Source organism: Musa acuminata, unplaced genomic scaffold (genome assembly GCF_036884655.1).
Source record: "Musa acuminata AAA Group cultivar baxijiao unplaced genomic scaffold, Cavendish_Baxijiao_AAA HiC_scaffold_71, whole genome shotgun sequence".
Lineage (NCBI taxonomy): Eukaryota > Viridiplantae > Streptophyta > Magnoliopsida > Zingiberales > Musaceae > Musa > Musa acuminata.
In genome coordinates this window covers 25,001-49,265 of record NW_027020352.1, presented here as the reverse complement: position 1 = coordinate 49,265, position 24,265 = coordinate 25,001, and the positions used below count along the sequence as shown (strand labels likewise).

The window sequence follows — 24,265 nt, the reverse complement described above, 5'->3', positions numbered from 1 at the left end:
TTCAAGCTTAGCTCCCCTGTCACCCATATGCATAAAATATCAATGGGGGACGTTAGGATAATTGCAAGCTATATTCTTTATAAAGAAACACAGAAGACCGAAAGAAGAAAAGAAAGGATGGTTAGGGTTCTCGATTACGGGAGGGCTGACGGGTGCACTATCCTTTTTGGTTTGACACACTTACAATTGGCATCTTCGATTCGGGCTTGAAATCAATTGATATCGATCCAAATTCTATCGCTCGGTTCGGTTTATGCCCTGTCTCGGCAACGGAGGAAAATAGGCATTAACTTATTTCCTTTCTTTTTCGGTTTTTTATTTTGTTTTATAAAAAAAATATTTTTTATAATAACGAAATTATCACTTACCATTAAGATAATATCGTACAATTAATTGAAACAAATCTTTAGGGAAGGAAAAATCTGATAATTAATTATGATCGATTGATATTAAAAATTAGAGTCGATCACCGTTCAACATATATTATCGTGTAGAGGTTAGCATAGAAAGAAGGTTCAAGCTTAGTTCCCCTGTCACCCATATGCATAAAATATCGATTGGGGACGTTAGGTTAATTGCAAGGTATATTCTTTATAAAGAAATACAGAAGACCGAAAGAAGAAAAGAAAGGATGGTTAGGGTTCTCGACTACGGGAGGGCTGACGGGTGCACTATGCTTTTTGGTTTGGCCCACTTACAATTGGCATCGTCGAGTCAGGCTTGAAATCAATTGATCTCGATCCAAATTCTATCGCTCGGTTCGGGTTATGCCCTGTCTCGGCAACGGTGGAAAATTGACATTAACTCATTTCCTCTCTTTTTCGGTTTTTTATTTTGTTTTATAAAAAAATATTTTTATGATAACGAAATTGTCACTTACCATTAAGATAATATTGTACAATTAATTGAAACAAGTCGATAGGGAAGATAAAATCTGATTATTAATTATAATCGATTGATATGAAACATTAGAGTCGATCACCGTCCAACATATATTATCGTGTAGAAGTTAGCATACAAAGACGGTTCAAGTTTAGTTCCCCTGTCATCCATATGCATAAAATATCAATGGGGGACGTTAGGATAATTGTAAACTATATTCTTTATAAAGAAACACAGAAGACTGAAAGAAGAAAAGAAAGGATGGTTATGGTTCTCGACTACGGGAGCGGTGACGGGTGCACTATCCTTTTTTGTTTGGCCCACTTACAATTGGCATCATCGAGTCGGGCTTGAAATCAATTGATTCTAATGTCTATTTTCCACCGTTATCGAGACTGGGCATAACCCGAACCGAGCGATAGAATTTGGATCGAGATCAATTGATTTCAAGCCCGACTGTCATCCAGCACTTTGGCACTGAACAGGTGTGCTTGATTGCACACTAAACCCATCTAAAATTTGTAACGGTGGAAAACTAAAGATTTAAGTACTTTAAACTTAACTAAACATATGGCCTTTCACAAATCTCAATGACGGCAAAAGACCTATGTAGTCAATCCAAATAGTTAAGACTTTTGGCTTTGTTACTATTGTTGTTGTTATTGTTGTAATTGAATCAAACATTTATATTAAAATAAGCAAAAAATAGCTGGAGATGAACCAGGATCATTGACCAAGATGATCCTAAATCATTCAATCAATCAAAATTAGCCATCATAGATCAAGTTGAACTAGTAGTACCTAAAAATTTAAGTTAAAGTTTAAGGGCACTCCTTGTGTACTCAAGATAAGGGAAATGTAGTGGTACTAATTAAAACTTGAATGGATTCTTAGGTTGAATGGTTGAGAAGAACTCCGTAATCTCATGCTACCAAATAAATTAACAATGTTTAAGGAATAGTCCTCATATATTCTCTAGATCTTAAATACAAGAAAACAGATGCAGAGGACAACCATATGCAACAAATCATGCTAACCAATAACAAAAGTTCCAAGAAACAACCTAGATGAGCATTATATCCAACATAAAAGATAAAAGTTGTTTTTTGAAAGTCAGAATGACCATATTGTGGAGTAAAATTGACTTTAAAGATAATTGTGTGGATTTGTATATGAAATTAATGATATAAAAAATATCAAATAGCAAAACCAAGCACTATAAAGCAAACCATTTAAAATATTTCTTATTGTTCCATTTGGGCTTCTCCACATAGATTTGAGCTTAAACTCTTTAACTCTAGCTTCATCTGCAGGTCAAATGAGAGTCATATTAAATCCATATAAAACAAATGACACCAAAACATTGTTGGCCAAAAATGCTTGCTAAAAAATCCACACTAGACAAGAAAGAGTAAAATAATTCTGCATGTCTGTTGGGTTTTTGTGGAGGCATCCTTACCCTCAATTTATACATTTCTTTTTTTTTAATTCCCTTTAAAAACCAAAGAGTATAATCCTCAATTTATACATTTCAGAGGAGCTGCACAAACTAAGGACTACATGGTGCAATGAGTGTTCACCCCAGTGCTTTTGTTATCCTCAAATTATATTAATTATTGAAAAACAGTTTATGTCCTCTACAACCCTACATTTTAAACTTCATTTCACAGAACAGTAGTATATCGTTGTTTGCAAACCTATAACTACAATCATCATCTTTAAACCATGCTCGTCAGTTCTATACTTATAAATTTCCTAGTAATCACACATAAGCCTGTCATGTGTAATGACTACATAGACTCCTCAACCTAAGCTGTAAACAAATGTAAGCAATCTAGACCAATGTCCCTTCTCTAGCCCTTCTACACATGGTAAATATCAATACAACCTTCTGATTTTGCTTTTCCCTTTTAATTGATTTCAGATGAAGCACAATAGAACCTCCCAAGCTCTAAATAACTTATCAAAAACTTGTTCTTATATACATTTGCAAAAATGAATGGATGAAAAGCCATAACGGATCTTTTTCTTTTTTTTAGCAAATAACCTCCAACGCTAAGTATTTCTAAAAGCTAGAAACAAGGAAGATGAAACCAGAACAGGTAAATATTTCACATGAGATGATCCTGGATATCATCTCATCATTGGATATCACCTCATTCTTATAAAGCAATAAAAAAGAGCATCAAATTATCTACCAGGTGTAATTGTTGCACATTTCACAACAACATTGTGCCTGCAAGTTGCACGAAAAGATCACAGGAAAAATTTAAACAACATCCAAATGGGAAAGATGCAGACATAATGTAAAAACATCAATAAGCTTGGTATGCCTAAAGATCCAGAAAATAGAATAATTAAAACTGGGTTAGCAACAAAAGAGTGAAACAGATGCTCGGAGTTTCCAACTAGTTTCACAAGTTAGTATATTTCTGAAAGGAGTCCCCAAGTTTTGAAACAGTACGCTGGACTGCAGAATTAAATGCTGATGCTAGTTTAAGCAAACACTGTTCCCACGTATCTTTCTGAGAAATAATTCGATAGATCTGGTGAAATGGAAGATTGAATACACCAATCGATACAAGCATGTACAAAATGGTAAAGCAAGTTTTCTATATGCATGAACATTAATTATACACAAATTGGTATTCAGTTTATCACTGTAACAAAACACAATAAATCATTTAAGTGGAAGGAGGAAGGGGAAGTGCTACTATAAAGAAGGTCGTGGTAGGTTACTTGAGAGTTGCCTCGGCACTTTCAATGGTTACCCGATCGTCGGTGGCATCACGACTCAAGAGGCCCAGATCGAAGTACTTGATGTCCAATTCGAGAAATGGAAAAATTAGCTGCAGTCAGGAAATAAATCAATCAATCATTTCCAAGTGACTCCAGACTTGCAGGATATATAAGATGAATGAGAAGATTGACACCTTTTCTTTGATCATCCTCCAGATGACCCTCGTCATCTCATCACCTGAGAAGACATCAAAAAGTTTTTATGTACATCAGATAGGTAGGGTTTTAACCTCTCTTTTTTTCTGAATTGAAAAAAAAGAAGAAGATATCGATAGAACGTACCGAGGAGAGAAGAATAAGCGTTTGAAAGCGGGAAAAGAACCAAGAGAGCAAAAAAAAAAAAAAGCAGCAAACACACACACACTAGGGGGATGTGGCTCACCATCCATCTCAACGATAGGGTTGTGGACTTTGATTCGCTCGGCCGGTGAGAAGGAGGCAAGGTAGCGTACGGAAGAACCGATGACGACGAAACGGGTGGGAAAAGAGAAACGAACACCACTGAGTCGCCGCTGATGCGTGAGGCGGATCGAGCTAGGGTTTTTACCTGGTAGGAACGACGAATAAGGGGCAGAGGAAGACATGGCCCCGGTGGAGAGGTGCCGCCGCATGACAAAGCAAGCAATTTGGCGAAAGCAGTGCGCGGCGAATCCATTGTTCATAAGATGGCCTGACCCCGACCCCAAAAACATTAAAATAAATAAATAAAAAGGGAAATGACGATTTACACAGAGGAGGGAAACATTGCACACTCATCTGAGATAATGGTGTCTTGTAAACGCTCTTTCTCGCTCTAAAGCTATTCTAATGTCTTTTTGTGCTAACGTCTGAATACTTCATTTAAGAGTACATTGTTATGTGGTGAAACATCTATTATATCCATAGAGACTTGTGACAAGGATAATTATTCGTGAAATATAACATATTTCTTAGATATCGTGAGTTTTTGTGCTTCAGGCTTGTAGCATAAATGCTCTTATATATATTATTAATTATATTTATCTTAATTAAGAGTAGTAGTATTTTTTTATTGCTTTGTGCTTGTCATTTTTTTTTAAACATTAAGATCAATTTTTACTCCTTTTTTTTCACGTTTTCTCTAACTACTATTACTAATGGCTCAACTTACGGCTACAACTTGTCTTCTCTAAATGCTACTATTACTCCTCCTAATGTCGTAGTGAAAACAGTACACGTTGTGGCTCCTTTAGGTGCTCGCTGCCTGTGCCGGCCGTCCTTTCGAGCTGATTGAATAAAACGTATGCTAAGTTCTCTCCGGATCTCTCTGCTCTCCGTCTAAGAAATTTGAACCATAAATTTATCCACAAGTGCATGCAACCAAAGTTCAGGCGTTAATTATTCAATAGTCAAAGCGCAATGCAAGCATATATATATATATATATATATATATATCTCTCTCTCTCTCTCTCTCTCCCTCTCTCTCTAACAATGTGTATATGGTGGGTGATCTCGCATAAGTAATGGATGCATTGTTAAAATAGGGCATGTGCGATCTAATTATTATCCCTCCCATGTATGAATTACGCATTCCGCTTCCTGTGGGTGCTTCTTTTTCCAAACTGATAAATACGTGGTCATGCCGAAACCGACGCCACTAGCAAGGTCTTGAGGACAACATCAACCAAGCTCTGCACACCTCCCAAGTAGTGCCCTGTTTCCTTCAGCTCATGGTAGTTGATCCAGCTGAGGCGGCTGCAGATGTATCGCTGTAGAGTAACCGGCACGAGCCCGTCTTCATCCCCATGCCATAGATGAACTGGAAAGGGCGATTGCGAGAGATCCATCGGATCAAATTCCCACTTCCCGAACATCACCATCATGTCTCGGTAAAACGACTCAAGCATGCCTTGCTGAGTGGCAAGTTTCCGCCTCTGCAAGCACAGTGACGCTTGCATTCTTCAGTTCTTGCAGCGTCATACTACAAAGCTCCTTGAACAGTTGAAATGGGTCAAAAAAAAAAAAAAAAAAAAAGGACACTGGGGTAGCACCAACCTCTTCGAACATTCCACTATTCTTCATGGCGTACTCACGAACTTGCGCATCCAAGCGGTTGGGCAGATGGGTTGTGCCTTTGATAACGGTGGAGGAAGGCAACCACGACTGTTTCATCCACCAATGCAGCAACCAGGGGGCATAATATGCAACTCGCAATGCCCGCTGATCTCCAGGCTGTTGCTTTCTGTAAGCCTCCTCTGATAGATGCCGCGGGAACCCAGGCCATCTGTAGTTTATTACTGGTGCCATCATAGCAGCTCCAGCAATCCTGAAATGAATTGCAACATTCTCAGGTGCTTGCTCAGTCTGATGTTGCAGGAGGTAAAACCCAAATGACATCTATTTGTAAGGCTGCGGCAGCGGCAAACACACCCTGAACTATGTACGTGACATTGTAGTCTAGCAAACCACAGTTACCTATCTGGAATGTACTTAATGGACGCCCAGACAGCATGGCCACCCAAGGAGAACCCAATCAGGTAAAACCTGGGGCCCAGCTCCAAAGCATTTGCCAACTCCGCGATATCTGACGCCTCGCTCCTCAGTGAACGACTGGGATTGGGCTCACTTTCACCATATCTAGCTCTGTCGAAACCTACTATATATATACCTAACTCCTCTATCAATTCCTGCCATCACAAAGAATTATTTTAAGAGTTGATAAATTACGAGCCTTCTCAAGTAGCATATAGTAAGACCCTAAATTTATTTGTGTGTGTGTGAGAGAGAGAGAGAGAGAGAAAGCAAACCTGTCATACCTTTATGCAACTATAAAATAATCTACTGAATGACCTGTTTGACTGAGGATATTTTCATTTATGATGGATTATCAATGTTATTTATGGATTTGACCGAGGATATTTTCATCATAAAAACCAATTAGGGGGTGTCATCGGATAAAAATTCAATAATACAAGTTTTTTTAGGTAAAATATCCATATTATTTAGCTATAGTATTTTTGGTTCAGTTTAAAAAAATATATAATCCAACTTTATTTAAAATTACTATAATATTAGATCAAATTTAAGTGGGAAACTATTTTTTAAAAGATAAATATTTTGATCGTTTTATAAAGATATAGAAACAAGGAGTGACCCACCCAATTCATTTAATCAAAGTATCTTTAATTGCCCAGTCAGACAGTTCTTTGCAAGAAAGTCCTGAAGCACAGGATGTTCCGGAGGCTCCCGGTGTGCCATCCCTTCTTCTTTAGAAATTTCAACGCCATCTCATCCTCCAAGAGCCCCTCGCGATCTCCTCTTGTTCGATCTTTTTCTTGCCCTTCTTGATCTCTCCTTCCCTCTTGTCTTCGATTTTGATCTTTCTTCCCTAATTGAGCGATTTTGATCAGATGATGGAAAACAACGAAAACCCTAGCTCAAGTTGTCATCAAATCAAAGGCCAACTTACCTCAACGGGTTTAGAAGAAAACTAGCGCGATAAAGGTATCAGAAAACTAGCTAGGGTTTAGAAGAAGAAAACTTACCTCAACGGGCAAGGAAGACCAGATGCGGATACCGTCGTGCCGAGGATTGCTAGATAAAGTCGCAATCTTCAAAGCGAGCGAGCGAGCGCAAGGGTTCCGCCGTGCCGAGGATTCCAGGGACACAGAGTTTTGACTCGGTCAGCACGATCTTTTATATCATAGGAATTGAGCCGTGAGGTCGGCATCTGATGGTTGGAGTACTGATATGAGCGGATTGTGCACGGATTCGTCAGGCCACACAATTAATCGAGCCGTGCTTGGGTTTGACCTCAGTGATTGTGAACTGAATGTGAATTTGTGAAAACGTTCGGGTTCGATGAGGCTCCTCGGCTTGGTTCAACCGGATCGATTACTTGGTTGATTCGGATGAGCCTATGGGATGCATAAATATGAAGAATCATTGAAGAGCATTGAAGCTCCAATAAGATAAATAAAACTGGACATATAATTCAATATCACGATTAACAAAATAATAATAATAATAATAATAATTAGTAATAAATATTGATTGATTAGATTTGCACGAATTCACATCTACATTTCAGAATGTAGTTTTGATCATTGCTGGGTTCTTTTGGATACTATCTAGCTTTTCTAGTAAAAGTATGTTTGTGCGCACGACTGCTTTCTTAGATGACGCTTTTCTAGTAAAAGTATGTTTGTGCGCACGGTTGCTTTCTTAGATGACCTTTTCTCACAAATACATACTGACTTTGCGGAGTATTAAAAATCCCCATTTTATGTGATTGTATCTTCATAACCCATTACCTGTCTGATTCCACATCATTGCTGTATCATCATCACTAATTGTTTTCCTCAAATTAAAATGACCAAAACTGCAGTGCCTAGGAAAGGACAAAAGACATCCGTGAAATCCAAGCTGAGGTTTTTAATTTTTATATTACTATCGGTGCGAGGTCTAAAACCAAAGGAAGTAGAAAAACGAAAAAGCAACAAGGATATAAGGTTTGACTTTCTTTTTTTTCTTCCTTTTTCACATTCCATGAAGTACTTTAAGAATATCCATCTTTCTTCAAGAGCTTATTACCCAGCACTTGCAAGCAACCCACTAAGGTTAACAGCAAGCACATGGTTTTGTAGCTGGGTTTAACACAGCTGCAAAAAAACTAACATTACACTCGATTCCACTGTTGTTGTTGGTTGTTTTGATGATGCATCTATCTAACTATCATTTTCTCTACCCGGTCATTGTGTAGCAGCTGTAATTATGCTGTATCTTTTCATACTTAACAAAATGTCCTTACCCTTCAATGGCTTGTTTTGTATTTGCGGGTCAGATCTTTTGTTATCGTCATGGGTAAATATTGGTGACGTGTGGACTGCAAGTTATATAATTCGGCATTATGTGAATCAGGTTTTTGTGCACAAGCAATCACTTTGCCTACAAATGACTCGTGGAGAATCCTCTGTAACCCATATGCAAATCAAAATTCTAATTGCATATAACTATCACAATTCTCCGTAACCACAAAGAAATGCAATTCATTAATTTTACCTTCGAAACCACTATTTTTAAGATCTTTGTGCGATGCAAATTCTCAAAGAATTGGACATCTCGAGCAAGTTTAGCAAGACTCATCTAGCTGGTGGGTGGTGGTGGGGGACTCACCCATCCTTCACCACAACTTTCTTGATGGCCGGCATGCCTCCTTCATGGCAAAATCTTCTTGCTCTTTTTCTGCTTGAGCCTCTTGCTGTGCTCATCTGATGATTTTTCCTGTTTGAGGGGTGGCAAGACACTATTGTCTTCAGATTCAGCTTCACTTAATACATGGGCAAGACACTATTTTGTCAAACGTTTAAGCATTTGCAAGCAAATTAATGGTTGCAAGGACCAAAAGTAAGTTTTTTATATATTGAAGTGGAAACTGTAAGAAAATTATATATTTATTTTGTAAGCAGCAAAATTTATCTACGATTTTCTATTCATTCAACTTCTGATGAATATCTTGACAATTAATGCAGATTTCTCTTTGAAAGTTGACATATTCTATAAATAGTTACCTTATCACCATAGTATTGTTCCTGTCAATGTCTCAAATGTTATTTAATGCTGCTGTTTTTTTGGGTGTCTGATAACATGTGTTTATTAAGAGAGCGACTTAATTCTTTATTTGTGATTTTTTTCCTGTTTGTTTATTTTGCTGATTGCTTTTCAACCTTTGCTGCTAAAGGTGAAAGCTAATGAAGGGGAGGGCCCGGAACTGCTTCGTAGTGCATCTGACAGCAGTAGCAGTGGGCATGCGGAGTCACTGGCTGCAACTCTTGCAGAACATCGCCAACATTTAGTTAGCATACAGGTCTAGTGATACCGGGATAACACTAGATGCAGCCGTCTTGGTCGAGGGCCAACATCATACATTCGTTTGCGATGGTGACTAACTTAGGCAACTGAAATGTAAGGGTTTCTAATTCGAGCTTGAATCGTGTGATGTAATCTAATTTTACACTCGATTCCACTGTTGTTGTTGGTTGTTTTGATGATGCATCTATCTAACTATCATTTTCTCTACCCGGTCATTGTGTAGCAGCTGTAATTATGCTGTATCTTTTCATACTTAACAAAATGTCCTTACCCTTCAATAGCTTGTTTTGTATTTGCGGGTCAGATCTTTTGTTATCGTCATGGGTAAATATTGGTGACGTGTGGACTGCAAGTTATATAATTCGGCATTTTGTGAATCAGGTTTTTGTGCACAAGCAATCACTTTGCCTACAAATGAGTCGTGGAGAATCCTCTGTAACCAGTAATTGCAAAAGGCGCTCGGGCGCTCGCCTTTTGCAGGCGGCGTGCTTCAATCAGGCGCCGCCTGGGCGCTCGCCCGAGCCCAAGCGCTGGGCGCTTCGGGCGAGCGCCTGGGTAAACCGAACCAGAATTTTAGGTCTGGTTCGGTTGTTAGTTGGTTCAATCGAACCAACTAATCCGATATAACCCCAACCCTAACCCTAACCCAACACTAACCTGCAGCCGATCCCGATCCCGATAGCGATCTCGTCGCTCGCGCCTCCCGCGAGCCCTCCCGCGAGCCTTCCCGCTGCTCGCACCTCTCGCGAGCCCTCTCGCTGCTCGCACCTCCTGCGAGCCCTCCCACGAGCCTTCCCGCTGCTCGCGCCTCCCGCAAGCCCTCTCGCGCCCTGCGATCCCTCCCGCGAGCCTTCCCGCTGCTCACGCCTCCCTCGAGGCCTCCCGCTGCTCGCGCCTTCCGCTCCCTTTCCCTTTCCCGCTACCGCTGCCGCCGCTCGCCGCTGCTACCGCCGCTCGCCGCTGCTTCCTCGTTTCTCCGTTAGCAGGTTTATACTGTTAATGTGATTATATTTATTAATTATATTATATATTTTTATATTTTTCTTTAAAATTTTAAATAATTATATTTATTAATTATATTTTATATTTTTATATTTTAGCGCCTCGCTTCGCTCGGGCGAGCGCCTGGGCGAGCGCCTAGCGCCTCGGGCGTTTTTGGACCTTGGCGCCTTTTCGAAAAGGCGCCTAGCGCTTTTTAAATCACTGTCTGTAACCCATATGCAAATCAAAATTCTAATTGCATATAACTATCACAATTCTCCGTAACCACAGAGAAATGCAATTCATTAATTTTACCTTCGAAACCACTATTTTTAAGATCTTTGTGCGAGGCAAATTCTCAAAGAATCTGATTAGCTCTTCAAATTCTAAAACACTCTTTAAAAATTCAACACTCTAATAGCTTCACCCCCCTCCTTTCGTTGAGTGTTGGACATCTCGAGCAAGTTTAGCGAGACTCATCTAGCTGGTGGGTGGTGGTGGGCTCAGTCCTGGTCATCACAAATTATGGAATTATCACGGACTCACCCATCCTTCACCACAACTTTCTTGATGGCCGGCATGCCTCCTTCATGGCAAAATCTTCTTGCTCTTTTTCTGCTTGAGCCTCTTGCTGTGCTCATCTGATGATTTTTCCTGTTTGAGGGGTGGCAAGACACTATTGTCTTCAGATTCAGCTTGACTTAATACATGGGCTTCACTTGTTTCATCATCGTATTGGTCCCCAGTCTTTCTTTTCTTCTTGACTTTGCCAACTCTCTTCCTTTTAGATGCTTTCTTACCGCTAGAGATTGGCAATTCATCATTATCTATGGTTTCAGTATCATCGCATACTTGTAGATCAGCTTGTTGATCACAAGTATTGCCATTGGAACCTGTTTAACAAGAATTTTGAGACATTATCAAATTGTTTTACATGATAAACGAGTTACTTACAGATTTTCTAACAATAATTAAAGAAGAAAACCGACATATTCTAGAACATGATTTAGGTAAAAAGCTACCAACAATCTACATGTACAATTTGTTCAAACATTACTGTGCTGACAAGCACTGCCACAAAACATGCCTATTTGTCTGTGTTTCATGATACCCTATCCCAAATACTTCATAGGCTAGCCAGATTTTTTTGTGTGGTAGAATACTTGACCAAACCTAAATGGAGGTACCATGACTAAAGATTCAACAATAACTAATGAGATGCCCATGACCACTGGGAACCAGAAGAGTCCTGATGGTAAGGCTTGTCTAAATCATTTGCTGTTAATAGTGTAATACAGTAAATTTATTGCCAATGATGTAAGAAGTCCATGGACTGATATTACTAGTAACTAGCACACATGGGCATGCTGTTGCTCAGGTATGTATACTCTTGAAAGCCTGATATTTTATCAAACTATATAAATCTGAACAAATGGAATATGTTTTGATTGGGTTTTATTTCAAATTTAGCATGCATTTAGGGCTTCGTTCATCATAACAAGTGATCCAAATTGTACCAAGTGGGCCTTGTCATGTGACCCAAATTGCCTAAGCCCATGCATTATCAGCATCCCTGTCAGGCCATTTGCCTAAGTGGGATTATAAGGAAGTCACAGTCTACCCTAACCAAATGGAGATGTCCTCAACAGAACTGGCTCAAAATCTCACTCAAGTACACTATTATCATGGTGTACATGATGTTCACGGTGTTAACCCTAAAGCTAGTTGACTTACTAATCCATTATTTGTATGGAGGTTAGCTATGTTTTAGATAGGACTTAGTTGACCTACTAATCCATTATTTGTATGGAGCAGAAACAGACACACGAGATGTTAACCATGTTAGTTATTTGAAATAGGTCAATCAAGTTATATGTACTAATATCACATTCATTTCCAATGTGGATCTACCGAAGTATCAAGTTGTATAGAGCCATAGAGCATGTAAATGTGAATTTGTAGCGTCAAATCCAAATTGTTAAATAAGTAATACCTTCGTCTGAGAAATGTGAATCGATCACCACATTTGTTAGATGTTGCTTGAGGAAAACCTATTAAAAAAAGAAATATACTCAATGATAGGTTTATACAAACCCAAAAGAAAATGTGAACTGTTTGCAAGCACAAGTTCTTGAACCTATGCATTCCTCTACAATATGCATCCAGTTACCCCAGTATAACCTATAAATTAATGGGCTTTACATGAAACATGAATCTAAACCAAGAGGAAGAACTAAATTGCAAAGCACTACCAAACTTAAATTCCCTTCTTTAAAAATGTTCTATTATATGTAAGCCAATGGATATTGAAAATTTTGTTGAAGCAAGATCCATTTATGAACTGATAGTAGTTATAGCATACCGGAGATAGAAGTTGTCTCGTCTTTGCATCCCACACATGCAAATAGCTGTCCAATCCTATAAACCAATATCATCATTAAGCATGACCTTATAAACCTACGACCAAAACACTAATGCATAATGTGGCGAGTAAAGAACTAAGGCTTCCACCAAAGCATAGTTTGACATATTACTTGTGAAGACATGACATATGAAATTAAAAATATTTCATGCTTAACTATAGTTTTACCAAAAAAAACTCATAGCAAGAATATATATTACAGTTTCAAACATGACAAGAAATTTCAGACAAAGCTCTTGGACCAGCAAAATAAGAGAAAAAGATGATGCTTACTGCTACCATTGAGATATTTTCTTCAATAAAATCTGTCAACATGACATAGCTAGAAATGAGAATTTCACACTAGGCCTGTGGTGTACTGCCCCAATGGCTAATCCAATCAAATTGGGGATTGGGTCAAGGTCGATGTCGGACCCAGGGTTGGGTTATAATTGTTCAAAACTAATCAGGACCAGGACAAGAACAATATCACCTATCCCCATCCCCATCTCAAGCCTCCCCCATCCTTTCTCCACGTATCCGACCGCACCAGAAAAAAACCCCAGCAATTTCATATAAGTAATTTCCCTACTATCTTGTTAATATAATTAAAGAATATATCAATAGTAAAAAATGTATTCATAAGCTATGAGATAACAGTTACATCAATCTTTGTTGGGTCGGAGATGGTACTAAGTTTATGAACCCGAGTCAAAGATGAGGCAAGGTCAGGGGACTTGGCTCAATCCAATTCAACTGGGTCGGGTTTGAACAGATTTGACAGGAAAACAGGCATAATCACGGTTGAATTGGGGTACAATTTTCCAAAACCGATTTAGGTCCAAGACAAGGACAGATATCACCTAACCCAACCCCAAGCCTGCCTGCACCATCCCATCTCACCCCAATGGAAAAAATGAACCCCCAACTATCTTGCAAATATAACTGAAGCATATGCCAATAATAATACATGTATTCTCGTAGGAAATTCATGCAGTGGTAAGACAGCTAGTACAATTAATTTTTTGTGTGGGTCATGGATGGTAATAAATTTATAAACCCGAGTCGAAGATGAGCAGGATGAGAGCCGTATGTTAGACATAATACTTTGGTTTTCATTAGAAACACAAACAGAAGGATGTTTATCTTTAACAAAATTGATTGTAAAATAACTCCCAATAAACCATGAAAAGTATGTCAAACATTGACCTTCAAGATGAAACAGTATGCACCCAGTAATTTGGTATATCTGAGTTATAAACTAAAAACTGAGTTACTCAACATATCAAAGAACAATAGAAAGCTTGAAAAGTTACATTAAATGAAAACCATCAAATATATTAAATTTGGTATATCTGAGTTATAAACTAAAAACTTCCAACATGGAACACTATTCTTTTTCCTTTTTTTCGAGGAAACAAAACACTATTTTGTGCCATGGTAGAAGTAAAATTGACTGAATATGTTGAATTAACAGTATACAACTTCTTACCACAAGATGCTATCATGGGAAGTTCTGGATGTCTCGCTATAGATCTGATGCTTCCAGAGCACTTACCAATAAAGCATCCGATCAGTTTTCTTGAAAACAAGGAAATCGACTGCCATCTAGTCAACATCAAGAGTTAGTTCTAAATATTAGTAACCCTGAATCACTTGAATCACCAGGGGCCAATTCATCATTGATAGAAGCTAATTATTAATTGTCTAACAGGTGATACAAATGTGAAACCATTAAAAGAAAACTCAGATATTTCAAAATCATAAGCATCAGAATAACGGTAAATACTACAATTCAAAAAACTAAAATGAATGGTACTACCCATTACCCAATACTTTAACAACACTAGGAATTTGAATTGTTAAATAAGATTTTTCAGCTATAAGCATGTCCTAGCTTCTAAAGCAATGGGTCAAAAACTATTAACCACATACAAAAGATTCATTAACCAGGATAGACCATATGGTCAAGAATATTTCAACATTAATCAATAAACAGAAGAAAATTGTTTATTAACTACAAGTTGGTTAACACTCCAAATGTGCAAGCAGTATTTGTAAAAAAGTTTGGTCAGGCACTGTTATCATAAAATCAAACTTAAGACTTTCAAATGTATCCTCGATCTCATGGCAACAATTGCAAAAGTTGTCGAAAGACTTACAATAAAAGTTATACTCCCAACTATTAGCATTTTTTAGCTTGTAAGCTACAACTAATAAACATATTTCATAGTGCCATACCTGATGATTGATCGTGCCAGCCACAACTTTTCTATGGTCATCTTCACTCAGAAAAGTTGCAGCAGTAAACCAAGTTGGAGAGAATATACCAAGTCTATTAGAAGGAGGCTACAAAAGACAAAGAGCAAACCGATAGAATCTTCATAATCAAAATACAAATAGACCAGAAACTCTCATTAAATTGCACTAATAAGAATGAAGTGACTCACAGATTTTGCACTCCAGATCTTACTGCATTTTCCAAGATCCCACATGTTCAATTCAATGCCCTTCCTGAGAGAAAAGAAAACACAAATCAAAGTGCTAGGCCAAAATTAGGCAATATAACAACCTTTCAAATTTTTATTAAAGAGGCTGTCACCCATGAATATAATTGCAACAAACTCATATACATTTCTTTAACAGCTTACGGAAACTTACCCTCCAAATAAGGCATAATTCTCACTTTTATCCACTGAAGAACATATTATTTTACCAGAAGAGCATACATTCCATGTAATATGAGAAGCAGTAGTTGAGTTTTCTGGCGCATCACTGACGGGAATGGACCTCAAGCAAGCATTACCCTTTTCCAGACAGGTAAGTAATGAAACTGACCTGAAAAACATAAGGATTGAATGAATATAAGAATGTGCATGCAATTCGAGATCACAACTAAAGTTAATAAGTAACAGTACCACCATGAACTAAATTTTACTCGATAGATGTACAGAATTTCCATTCTTGCATACAGATGCATGCATATGCAAAATCATTGTGAATATAGGTCAGCTAGTTCTCCTCTCTTCTAGTTCTAATACAACTTTCTTTGTCCACAAAGCTTTGCTCTTGAATCACTAGATAAACCTTCGTATTAAGTTTCACTATCTATATACATTGGAACCTTGGGATGTCAAATACAGGAGTAAGTGCTGAAAGCAAGAATAATCTATCTGAACTTTTTTATTCAATGTCCTGCAGATACGTATGCCTGCAGCAGTCTTTTAAACACGATAGTGTCATAGGTTTGACCCTCTAAATGCCAATTGGGCAGGTGCTAAAATTTTAATTCAACCATCTGTGATACTCTTTCACATGAACAAGTTTCTACAGAATATATCTTAGGTACAGCAGATTGGTAAAATGTTCGGATACAAGTTCAAAAAAATGCTACATCAGCTATGAGCTATGAACTATGGCATTTATTTATGTTACCTTGATGGAACATCGATTCCTTTAGTTTTGAAGAGATGCAATCCAACAACATGATCATCATTAAGAGAGCCATTCAGTGATAAGGGTTGATCGATCTTAGTGATGCCCAAAGCCTCTCCATTAATAGGATTTAGACACTGAACCTTGAATTCATAGAATATCCCATGTTTCAACAACCTAGAAAAAGAGGGTTTTCTCTTGTTTCATATATGATAACTTACCAAACCATTCTTGCGAGCAACAGCCAAAAGCTGCAAAGAACAGCAAACAATTTACAAGTGTCATGTCTAGAAGGTAGAAGAATATTTTACACATCGAACTGTTACAAGAGGCACAAAATAGGTTTCTGCTTCTTTAAGAAAGAAGAACATAACATGAATATTAGCTTCAAACTAGTGAAGCTTTCATTAATATTCAAGAGAAACTAATAAGATCGATTTCTGGTTTACTTCAAAACTACCAAGAAGCCATGAAGATCCAAAAGGAGAATAACATAAGCTTTGATTTGATTGTTTACCTCCCATTAAGTAGTTAAGATTGTCATAGCATTCATTTATGTATAATAACTCAAATCCAACAAAGAATGTGATAACAAACCAGATCAGATTTGTGATCAGAATAAGAAGCAGCAAGGACACAAGATGAAGCATTTGGCTGCCCCCATGTTTCTACCACCTTTGGAATTCCAGTCTTTCCATGAGCTTCGACAACTGAAAACTCATTGCAATATCACATCATGAGTTGTAATTAAGAAATGCATGCCATGTAGACCATTCAAGAAAGAGTAATGTTTAAGCAACAACAACCACCTTTTACAAGACCGAGCACGTCAGTCGTCAAGGCTCTCAAAGGTGGGCATTCAGGGCACTCCAATGCACTTGTCCATGGCATCTTCTTGAAACCTTTTGGCTCCTCAAAACTTCACCGAAATTATAAATTTCACCAGTAAGTAAAAGCAAAACAATTAACCGATCAATAGAACACACAAGAATAACAAAGCAATTAAGGTGTAGGGGCTGCAAAATCTTGTGCTGTGGAATCTCCAAAGAGAAGTAGGTAGAAAAAGATCAATCAATGTCCCAAAGATTGCGAGTTTCAAACATACTTGATGGGAAGGAGAAAACAAAAAAAGACAAAAGATCTTTTATATAATCACACTGTGTATACATCTAAACTAGCTTCAACATATTTACTCATGTTCCTTGGAGCCATAATATCGGTATCCTGTCATGCTAAGCAGCTATTCTTTCAAAAGTCAGGAGCCAACTCCTCTTTCGAATCTCGACATAATGGGGCCTCTATCTCATTTAGCAGCTTACTAATAGTAATCGTCTGGTAAACATCCCATCTTGATCGACGCATTATGTTGATCCAACTACTAGGCTGTCACAGTGATTGAAAAAGGCGCTCTGGCGCTCGCCTAGGCGCTCGGGCGAGGCGAGGCGAGGCCCGAGCGCCTCGCTAATGTCCCAGGCGGCGTGCTTCAAACAGGCGCCGCCTGGGCGCTCGCCCGAGCCCAGGCGCTTCGGGCGAGCGCCTGGGTAAACCAAGGAGACCGAACCAGAATTTTAGGTCTGGTTCGGTTGTTAGTTGGTTCAATCGAACCAACTAAACCGATATAACCCCAACCCTAACCTACTACCGATCCCGATCCCGATCGCGATCTCGCTGCTCGTCGCTCCTGCTCCCACTGCCGCTGTCGCTGCTCGCGCCTCCCGCAAGCCTTCCCGCTGCTCGCGCCTCCCGCTGCTCGTGCCTTCCGCTCCCTTTCCCTTTCTCGCTGTCGTTGCCGCCGCTCGCCGCTGCTGCTGCCGCCGCTCGCCGCTGCTTCCTCGTTTCTCCATCAGGCTCAGTATACAATATACTCTAAATATTAAGTTTATTTGAATTTTGAAATGATTAATTTTTTGTTAATAGATTAATAATATATTATTTTGATTTTAATGTTGTTAATTTTTATTTATTTGAAATTATTAATTATATTATATATTTTTATAAACTAGCGTTCGGCCTGTGCGCTAGTTTGGGCCCAAGCATTGCTGGGCTTTTGTTCCGGCGTGATTCAACTATTCTGAGTCGAACTTGAGTCAAGCTATTGCTGGGCTTTTGTTCCGGCGTGATTCAACTATTCTGAGTCGAACTTGAGTCAAGCTAAATTGGCAATAATCACCCTGAAACCCGCCCCACAACACACTTGCTGGTCGTTCCCGTGCCCTAAGCGGTGGTTGTTCTCCCACCGGGCACTCTCTCTCTCCCCAACGGCGATTGCTGCGTTTCCTCGGCGAACGTCGACCATCTTCCTCTTCATAAGTGAACAGCGGAGCAACGGCGTTGTCTTCCTACCGGGGGTTCTTGTCGCTGCAGCTTTTTCGTCGGTGAACGGCGACTGCTGCGTCTTCTTCTTCATCTAGCGGCAAAGTTGGGTGGCGTCTCTGCTCCCTGGTATATCTCTCTTTCTTCTTTTCTTCGTCCTTCGCCATCGCAGCCCCCCCTTCCCCGGTCCCTCGTCCCTCCCCCTCCCTCTTCCACCTTGTCGCTAGGCAAGCTATTAGGTTTCTCCTCGAGCGTTTCTCTTGCTCTTGGCAGCCCCCAGCTCACGGCCTTGTTGTTTCGGATCAATTGCTTTGGTTCGTATTCAATCTTGTTCTCTAGTTTTGATTCTTGATCGGGTTTTTTTTGTCGCCTTCAATCTTGCCCTAGCACTCGGTCGCTCTCGTTTCGGATCAATTAGTGCTACTTAAAGTTATCCTTATCTTAAATTGTATTATTTGTCTATTTTGTGAAAAAAGAAGTGACACTATGCACTTAACAGTATACATGAAACTAATTGGATTGTCTAGTCTCATGATTGTGTCTTGATCTTTTGAAATATTGAATAGTTCTTCCACTTTGCTTTATCTTATTCTATTTATGGATACTCACGCCAACCCTAAATCTGTATTTGGGTCTCATTACTAGGGTCTTGTGGTTCATGTGGCTTTAGAAAATGGTTGAGTGTTGTGTTCTTTTCTCTTCATTATTTCTCTGTGGAATTGACGGAGGAATTAGATTGTGATGAAGTTGGGAAGTAAGGTTTCGATACTTGATTCTTGGTTTTACTCTAAGCTGATCTTACAAACATTACTGCATTGGTGTTTTTGTTGATCTTAGAAACTGGGTGGGCATGCTTTGTTTTTGATAATTTTAACAAATTATAAATAGAGTGGAAACAGACCTTGGTGATGTCCTTATTAAATTTATTCATGTTTAAGCAAGAGTAGAGTTCTGTATTCTCCTCTTCCTTCCTTTTTGAAAGAAGGAAGCAAACAATTTGTAGAGCATTTCTTTGGTTATGGGTTGTGTAAAGAAACGGATCTGCCAGCCATGCCAAACAAGGAACATTAATTGACTATGTTAGGTTGTGCTTCCCAAGTTAATTATAGGTACAGATAGTTTTGTGCTATATTCTGCATAGACACATTAAGCAAGTTCAAATGTACAATTACCATGATATGTTATTTTGTAATATTTTTGTTTTGAAGTTTATATTATACTTTAAATTATTTTTTTTTGCAAACTAAAAAGAATTAATATTATGGGTATAAGTCAAGGTTTGCAATTTCGTATCGTACCGGAGTATCGAGATCAGCTTAGTATGGTACGGTATGAGTATGCCGAATGGTATACTCTGACGTACCACTCGATATATATATGTATGTATGTATATATATATATATAATAAAAAAGTAAAAAATAAAAAAATGGCAACGTCGTCAAGGCGACGTCGCCTCGTTTCTTCTCCTCGTGTGGGGAGAAGACATTTCTTCTCCCCGCGAAGCCTCCATGACATCATTGCAGAGGTTTCTTCTCCCCATACGGATAAGAAGTCGTCGACGACGCCGAGGCCTCGTTGCCTTAAACTAGGAGGCGACATCGCATCTGCGACGCCTGGTGAGGGAGGGCGACGACGAAGTGGGATCGTCGATGGAGAGCGGGCGACAACGATCGACCGTCCCTAAACCCTAAACCACCCTAAACAAGTTTTGATTTATTTTCTTTTTTCCCATTAATATTTTATAACTGATCAGTTTTAAGCACTTATTTGCCGCCTCCATACAGTAATTGGTTGATCATTTATTGTTTCCAACGTGTGTTGCTTCAATTATTATAAATCTCAATTTTTTTTATATATTTATAATATTTATTTTTCATTGGAAATATAATGTCACGGCCAGGAGCGTCTCCTGGCCCATGGGCTCGTTTTGGCCAGTTCGGCTCACGCGTCTTCCTGATCCAGTTATAACTGGGTTAAGCCTGAGTCGAGCTAGTTTGGAACCTGAACCAAATGAGAATAGTGACCCCTAGCGCACGCGTGCTCTAGACACAACGACTATCTCCCCATCGGCGACTCACTTTCCCTCCTTGCGGCGACTGCGACATTTCCTCGGCGAGCGACTGTCTTCCTCCATCGGCGAACAGCAACTGCAGTGTCTTCCTCCGGGGAGTTCTTGTCGATGCGACGTTTTCCTCGGTGAACGGCGACTGCTGCGTCTTCCTGTCCATCGGCAAAACGACGTCTCTACCCCCTCGATATCTCTCTCTTTCTCCTCCTCATCCTCTTTCGCAGTGGCCGCCCCCCTTCCCCGTTCCCTCCTCCCTCCCCCTCCCTCGTCCACCATCGCTGCTCCCCTCCTTCCCCGACACCATCCTCCCCCTCCCTTCTCCTCCCTCTTCCCGCTTCCCCCCTTTGTCGTAGCTCCTCCCCTTCCCCGACACCATCCTCCCCTTCCCTTCTCCTCACTCCTCCTTCCCCCTTCGTCGCAGTTCCTCCCCTTCCCCGACACCGTCCTCCCCCCTGCCCTTCCCCTCCGGGACGACAATGATATTTTCCTGCAAGCTCGAAAATTTTAGGGTTTCAGTATCATCCTCCGCCTAATGCTTTATTTCTTTCTCTTGCACCAATAATTAACACTAATATGTTAATTATTGTTGTCTAAGAAACCAAGAAAAAGGATTAGATGTTAATTATTGGTGCATGAGAGAGTAGTGCAGTTGTGAGAGCTCATGTGTGTGGTGATATTTATATGCCAACATGGGGAGGTTGGCAAGATGAGGATGTAAAAAATTAGCACAGGATTAAGTCAGTCGTAATTGTAAGCATGTCAGTGTGAGAGAATGGAACTTCTTCTTTGCTAAACTGGAAGTTCTACATTATATCTCACACTGACATGTCAATCAATCATTATATATAATGAATACATTATATATTTATAAACTACGAAAATACTGTACTTTTATTTTAAAATCAATATTTTGATCTAAACCCTAAACCCTAAACCCTAGCCTCTACCAAGGAATCTAAGCTGATGATGGTGTATACGGCTAGGTTTCCACCATCGTCGAGGAAGGGGCGGTCATGAAATAGACCAAAAGAATCTTTCTCAAAGAATCCCTATACCGAACCATCTTTGGAGCAAGGATCAAGAACTTATGACGGAACGATGACAATAGGATGGAAGCAAGCAAAATCATGCCATCGTCATCGAAGACCATTGCAACGAGAGAAAACCCACCTCCACCTCGTCCATGAAACGTAGCTTGTCGCCACCATCGAGTAAGTGGTTGGGCAGCCACGAAAATTGACCAAAAGAATCTTTCCTAATGAATCCTCGTATTGACCCTTAATGCTTGGTTGTGGTTCATATAGAGAAGAATATCCCTTGCCATCAACCACATTAAAATATGTTATCTCTAGACAACAAGAGAAGGGAACAGTAGCTTTCAAGAGATTCCTTGCTGCCATATATAATCTGAAGAATGAAAGATGAGCAGTGTTCAAGCATGGAAAGTAGATTCTGCAAAATAGGTACCACAGCTAATTCCTCAGCTGTCACTGTCACTGTCTCCAAGTTCTAATTTTCTGAAACTTACTAAGAGACCCTGAGCTTTTTGAACAAATTCAGAGATATCAATGTGGTCAAAGTCTTCAATACCAGGTACTACATATGTGACTTGTTGGAGCTTTATTAAGCAAATCACTCTATTCTTCTTTAAAAATTAAATAATAAACTAAATTTGATACCTCAGAATCAGTAATATCAAATATAACATAGAGTAGTCAGAGGAGATATAAAAGATAAAAAAGACCAAGAGATCTATTTAGCAGCAGAAATTGTTCATAGGAATCTGATCACAAACCATCCAATTTTTCTTCCCATTAGGCTTTTGGACAACTGGTAGCAATGTTTTTTGGGAATCATTCATAAACTTGAGTAATAATCCTATAAGTTTTCTTCTCCAATTTAGCATCAAATAACTCCCTACTGCTTGGTAATCCCACTCTGGAAAGATAACAAACATAAAAAATACCAAATATTTAAGCTAATGAACAAATAAAGAGATGCCAATTTCAACAAAAGTAAAAGAATGTCCTACTGGTTTCATAAAACAAATTAACCTTTGAGAAAAATTCAATGATCCTCGCCTTGTATCTGGGATGTACAAGTCATTGAAGGTCCACTTGTGCATCCTTACCAATCAGTCTACATTGCACAAGGCAACATGCAGCTCATGCCATTACATGCAACTAGAATGTACTAACGTAACCAAGGATTACCGACTTAATATTATCGAGAGAGATGTTTCTATGATTTGGTCTCCTAATATGACATGTCACACATATATATATTTAATATATATCTACAATGGGGGAAATCCCTTAATACAAATGACTTTAAAATTGAGATTAATCTTAATACAAGGTGAAGATTGCCCTTAATACAAGGGCAATCTTCACATGCCTTTAGCATTCACAGATCAGAGTCAATGGCTTTAAAATTGAGATCATCATCCGTACCTTTTCTAGAGGAGTGAATGATACAATGACATTTTAATGTTTGAGATATACCTTACTATTGAGCATAAAGATGCTTGATAGCCTCTATTTCGGTGCAAGCAGTCACTTCATCAATGTTATGACAAGAGATGCATGTACACACTGTACGTTCTCATTTGAACTGAAAGCTAGGTGATAAACAGTATGACCTTTCTATGTTGCACCACCAATATCTCAAATAAAACATGGGTCAAAGATGTCAGATGCACCAATGAGTAAAAGACGGGCAATTTAAGGATTCAGAAAAAGAAACATATATCTCAATAGCCCTACTACACTAAATTATTTATTCACCAAAAGAGAAGATTACCCAATAGCCCTACTACACTATATAACTTTCCTTTCCTCCAGAAAACACGAGCAATAAAAGGAAGAAGAAATCAGACATATTTTATAAAAAAAATACAAACATGTGAGAAGTTAAAATTGATGGTGTCAAAAAGATGATCAGCAAACCCATTAACTAACATTCCACCTGGAATCAGAGAATATAAAAAATAACCTATCTCAAGATTAAAAACACCAATTGCCAAGATCGCATAAAATAACCTACAATATCAAGATTTTCCACATCAGTAACCTACTCTATCGGGGATGGGGGGAGGAAGGGGACGAACCCCGTGGGGTGGGTGGGTGGGTGGGTGGGTGGGTGGGGGGGGGGGGGGGGGGGGGGGGGGGGGGGGGCGCACGCTTGGTGGGCGGGGGATGGGGGTGGCGGTTGCGGGGTGTGTTGGGTTTGGGGGGGCGCTTCCAGGAAGGGATGGAAGAGGGAGGAAGAGCTGTGGTCCCGGAGGGGAAGAGGAGGGGAGGATGGTGTCGGAGAAGGGGGAGGAAACGTGACGAAGGGGGAAGAAGGAGGGAAGGGGAGGATGGTGTCGGGGAAGGGAGGAGCAGCGAGAGAGGGGTAAAGGGTAAAGAGGGAGGAGAAGGGAGGGGGAGGAAGGTGTCGGCGGAAGGTGCGGAGCTGCGACAGTGGAAGATGGAGGGGGAGAGAGGAGGGATCGGGGAAGGGGGGGGGGGCTGCAACGGCGAAGGAGGAAGAAAAGAAAGAGAGAGATACCGGG

General features: G+C 39.6%; 3 protein-coding genes across 4 annotated transcripts in view; all 3 read right to left on the bottom strand.

Moving 5' to 3' along the window:
* LOC135654666 (uncharacterized) overlaps window positions 1-24,265 on the bottom strand; it is a 92,436-nt gene that overhangs the window by 66,211 nt on the left and 1,960 nt on the right. The window contains exons 2-8 of the mRNA XM_065175650.1: window positions 17,137-17,246; window positions 16,925-17,037; window positions 16,549-16,578; window positions 16,328-16,470; window positions 15,554-15,730; window positions 15,343-15,406; window positions 15,134-15,241 (exon numbers count right to left, since the gene is read on the bottom strand). Of these exons, the coding sequence (XP_065031722.1) occupies window positions 15,134-15,241; window positions 15,343-15,406; window positions 15,554-15,730; window positions 16,328-16,470; window positions 16,549-16,578; window positions 16,925-17,037; window positions 17,137-17,218 (717 nt within the window). The 5' untranslated portion in view covers window positions 17,219-17,246. The remainder of the gene's footprint in view (window positions 1-15,133; window positions 15,242-15,342; window positions 15,407-15,553; window positions 15,731-16,327; window positions 16,471-16,548; window positions 16,579-16,924; window positions 17,038-17,136; window positions 17,247-24,265) is intronic.
* On the bottom strand, window positions 2,147-4,322 carry LOC135654659 (isocitrate dehydrogenase [NADP], chloroplastic/mitochondrial-like). The gene is made up of 4 exons (XM_065175641.1): window positions 4,064-4,322; window positions 3,816-3,859; window positions 3,622-3,731; window positions 2,147-3,118 (listed from the first exon to the last, which is right to left on the bottom strand). The coding sequence occupies exons 1-4, from the start codon at window positions 4,290-4,292 to the stop codon at window positions 3,073-3,075; spliced, it is 429 nt and encodes a 142-aa protein (XP_065031713.1). The 5' UTR covers window positions 4,293-4,322; the 3' UTR covers window positions 2,147-3,072.
* On the bottom strand, window positions 5,152-15,127 carry LOC135654667 (uncharacterized). Of its 2 annotated transcripts, XM_065175651.1 has the most exons (6): window positions 14,385-15,120; window positions 12,854-12,909; window positions 12,485-12,542; window positions 6,115-6,326; window positions 5,695-5,965; window positions 5,152-5,573 (listed from the first exon to the last, which is right to left on the bottom strand). In XM_065175651.1, the coding sequence occupies exons 5-6, from the start codon at window positions 5,947-5,949 to the stop codon at window positions 5,277-5,279; spliced, it is 552 nt and encodes a 183-aa protein (XP_065031723.1). In that variant the 5' UTR covers window positions 5,950-5,965; window positions 6,115-6,326; window positions 12,485-12,542; window positions 12,854-12,909; window positions 14,385-15,120; the 3' UTR covers window positions 5,152-5,276. The 2 variants fall into 2 exon arrangements, with proteins under 2 accessions (XP_065031723.1, XP_065031724.1); XM_065175652.1 differs by lacking the exons at window positions 5,152-5,573; window positions 5,695-5,965; window positions 6,115-6,326 and adding an exon at window positions 10,759-11,384 and having other exon boundaries at window positions 14,385-15,127.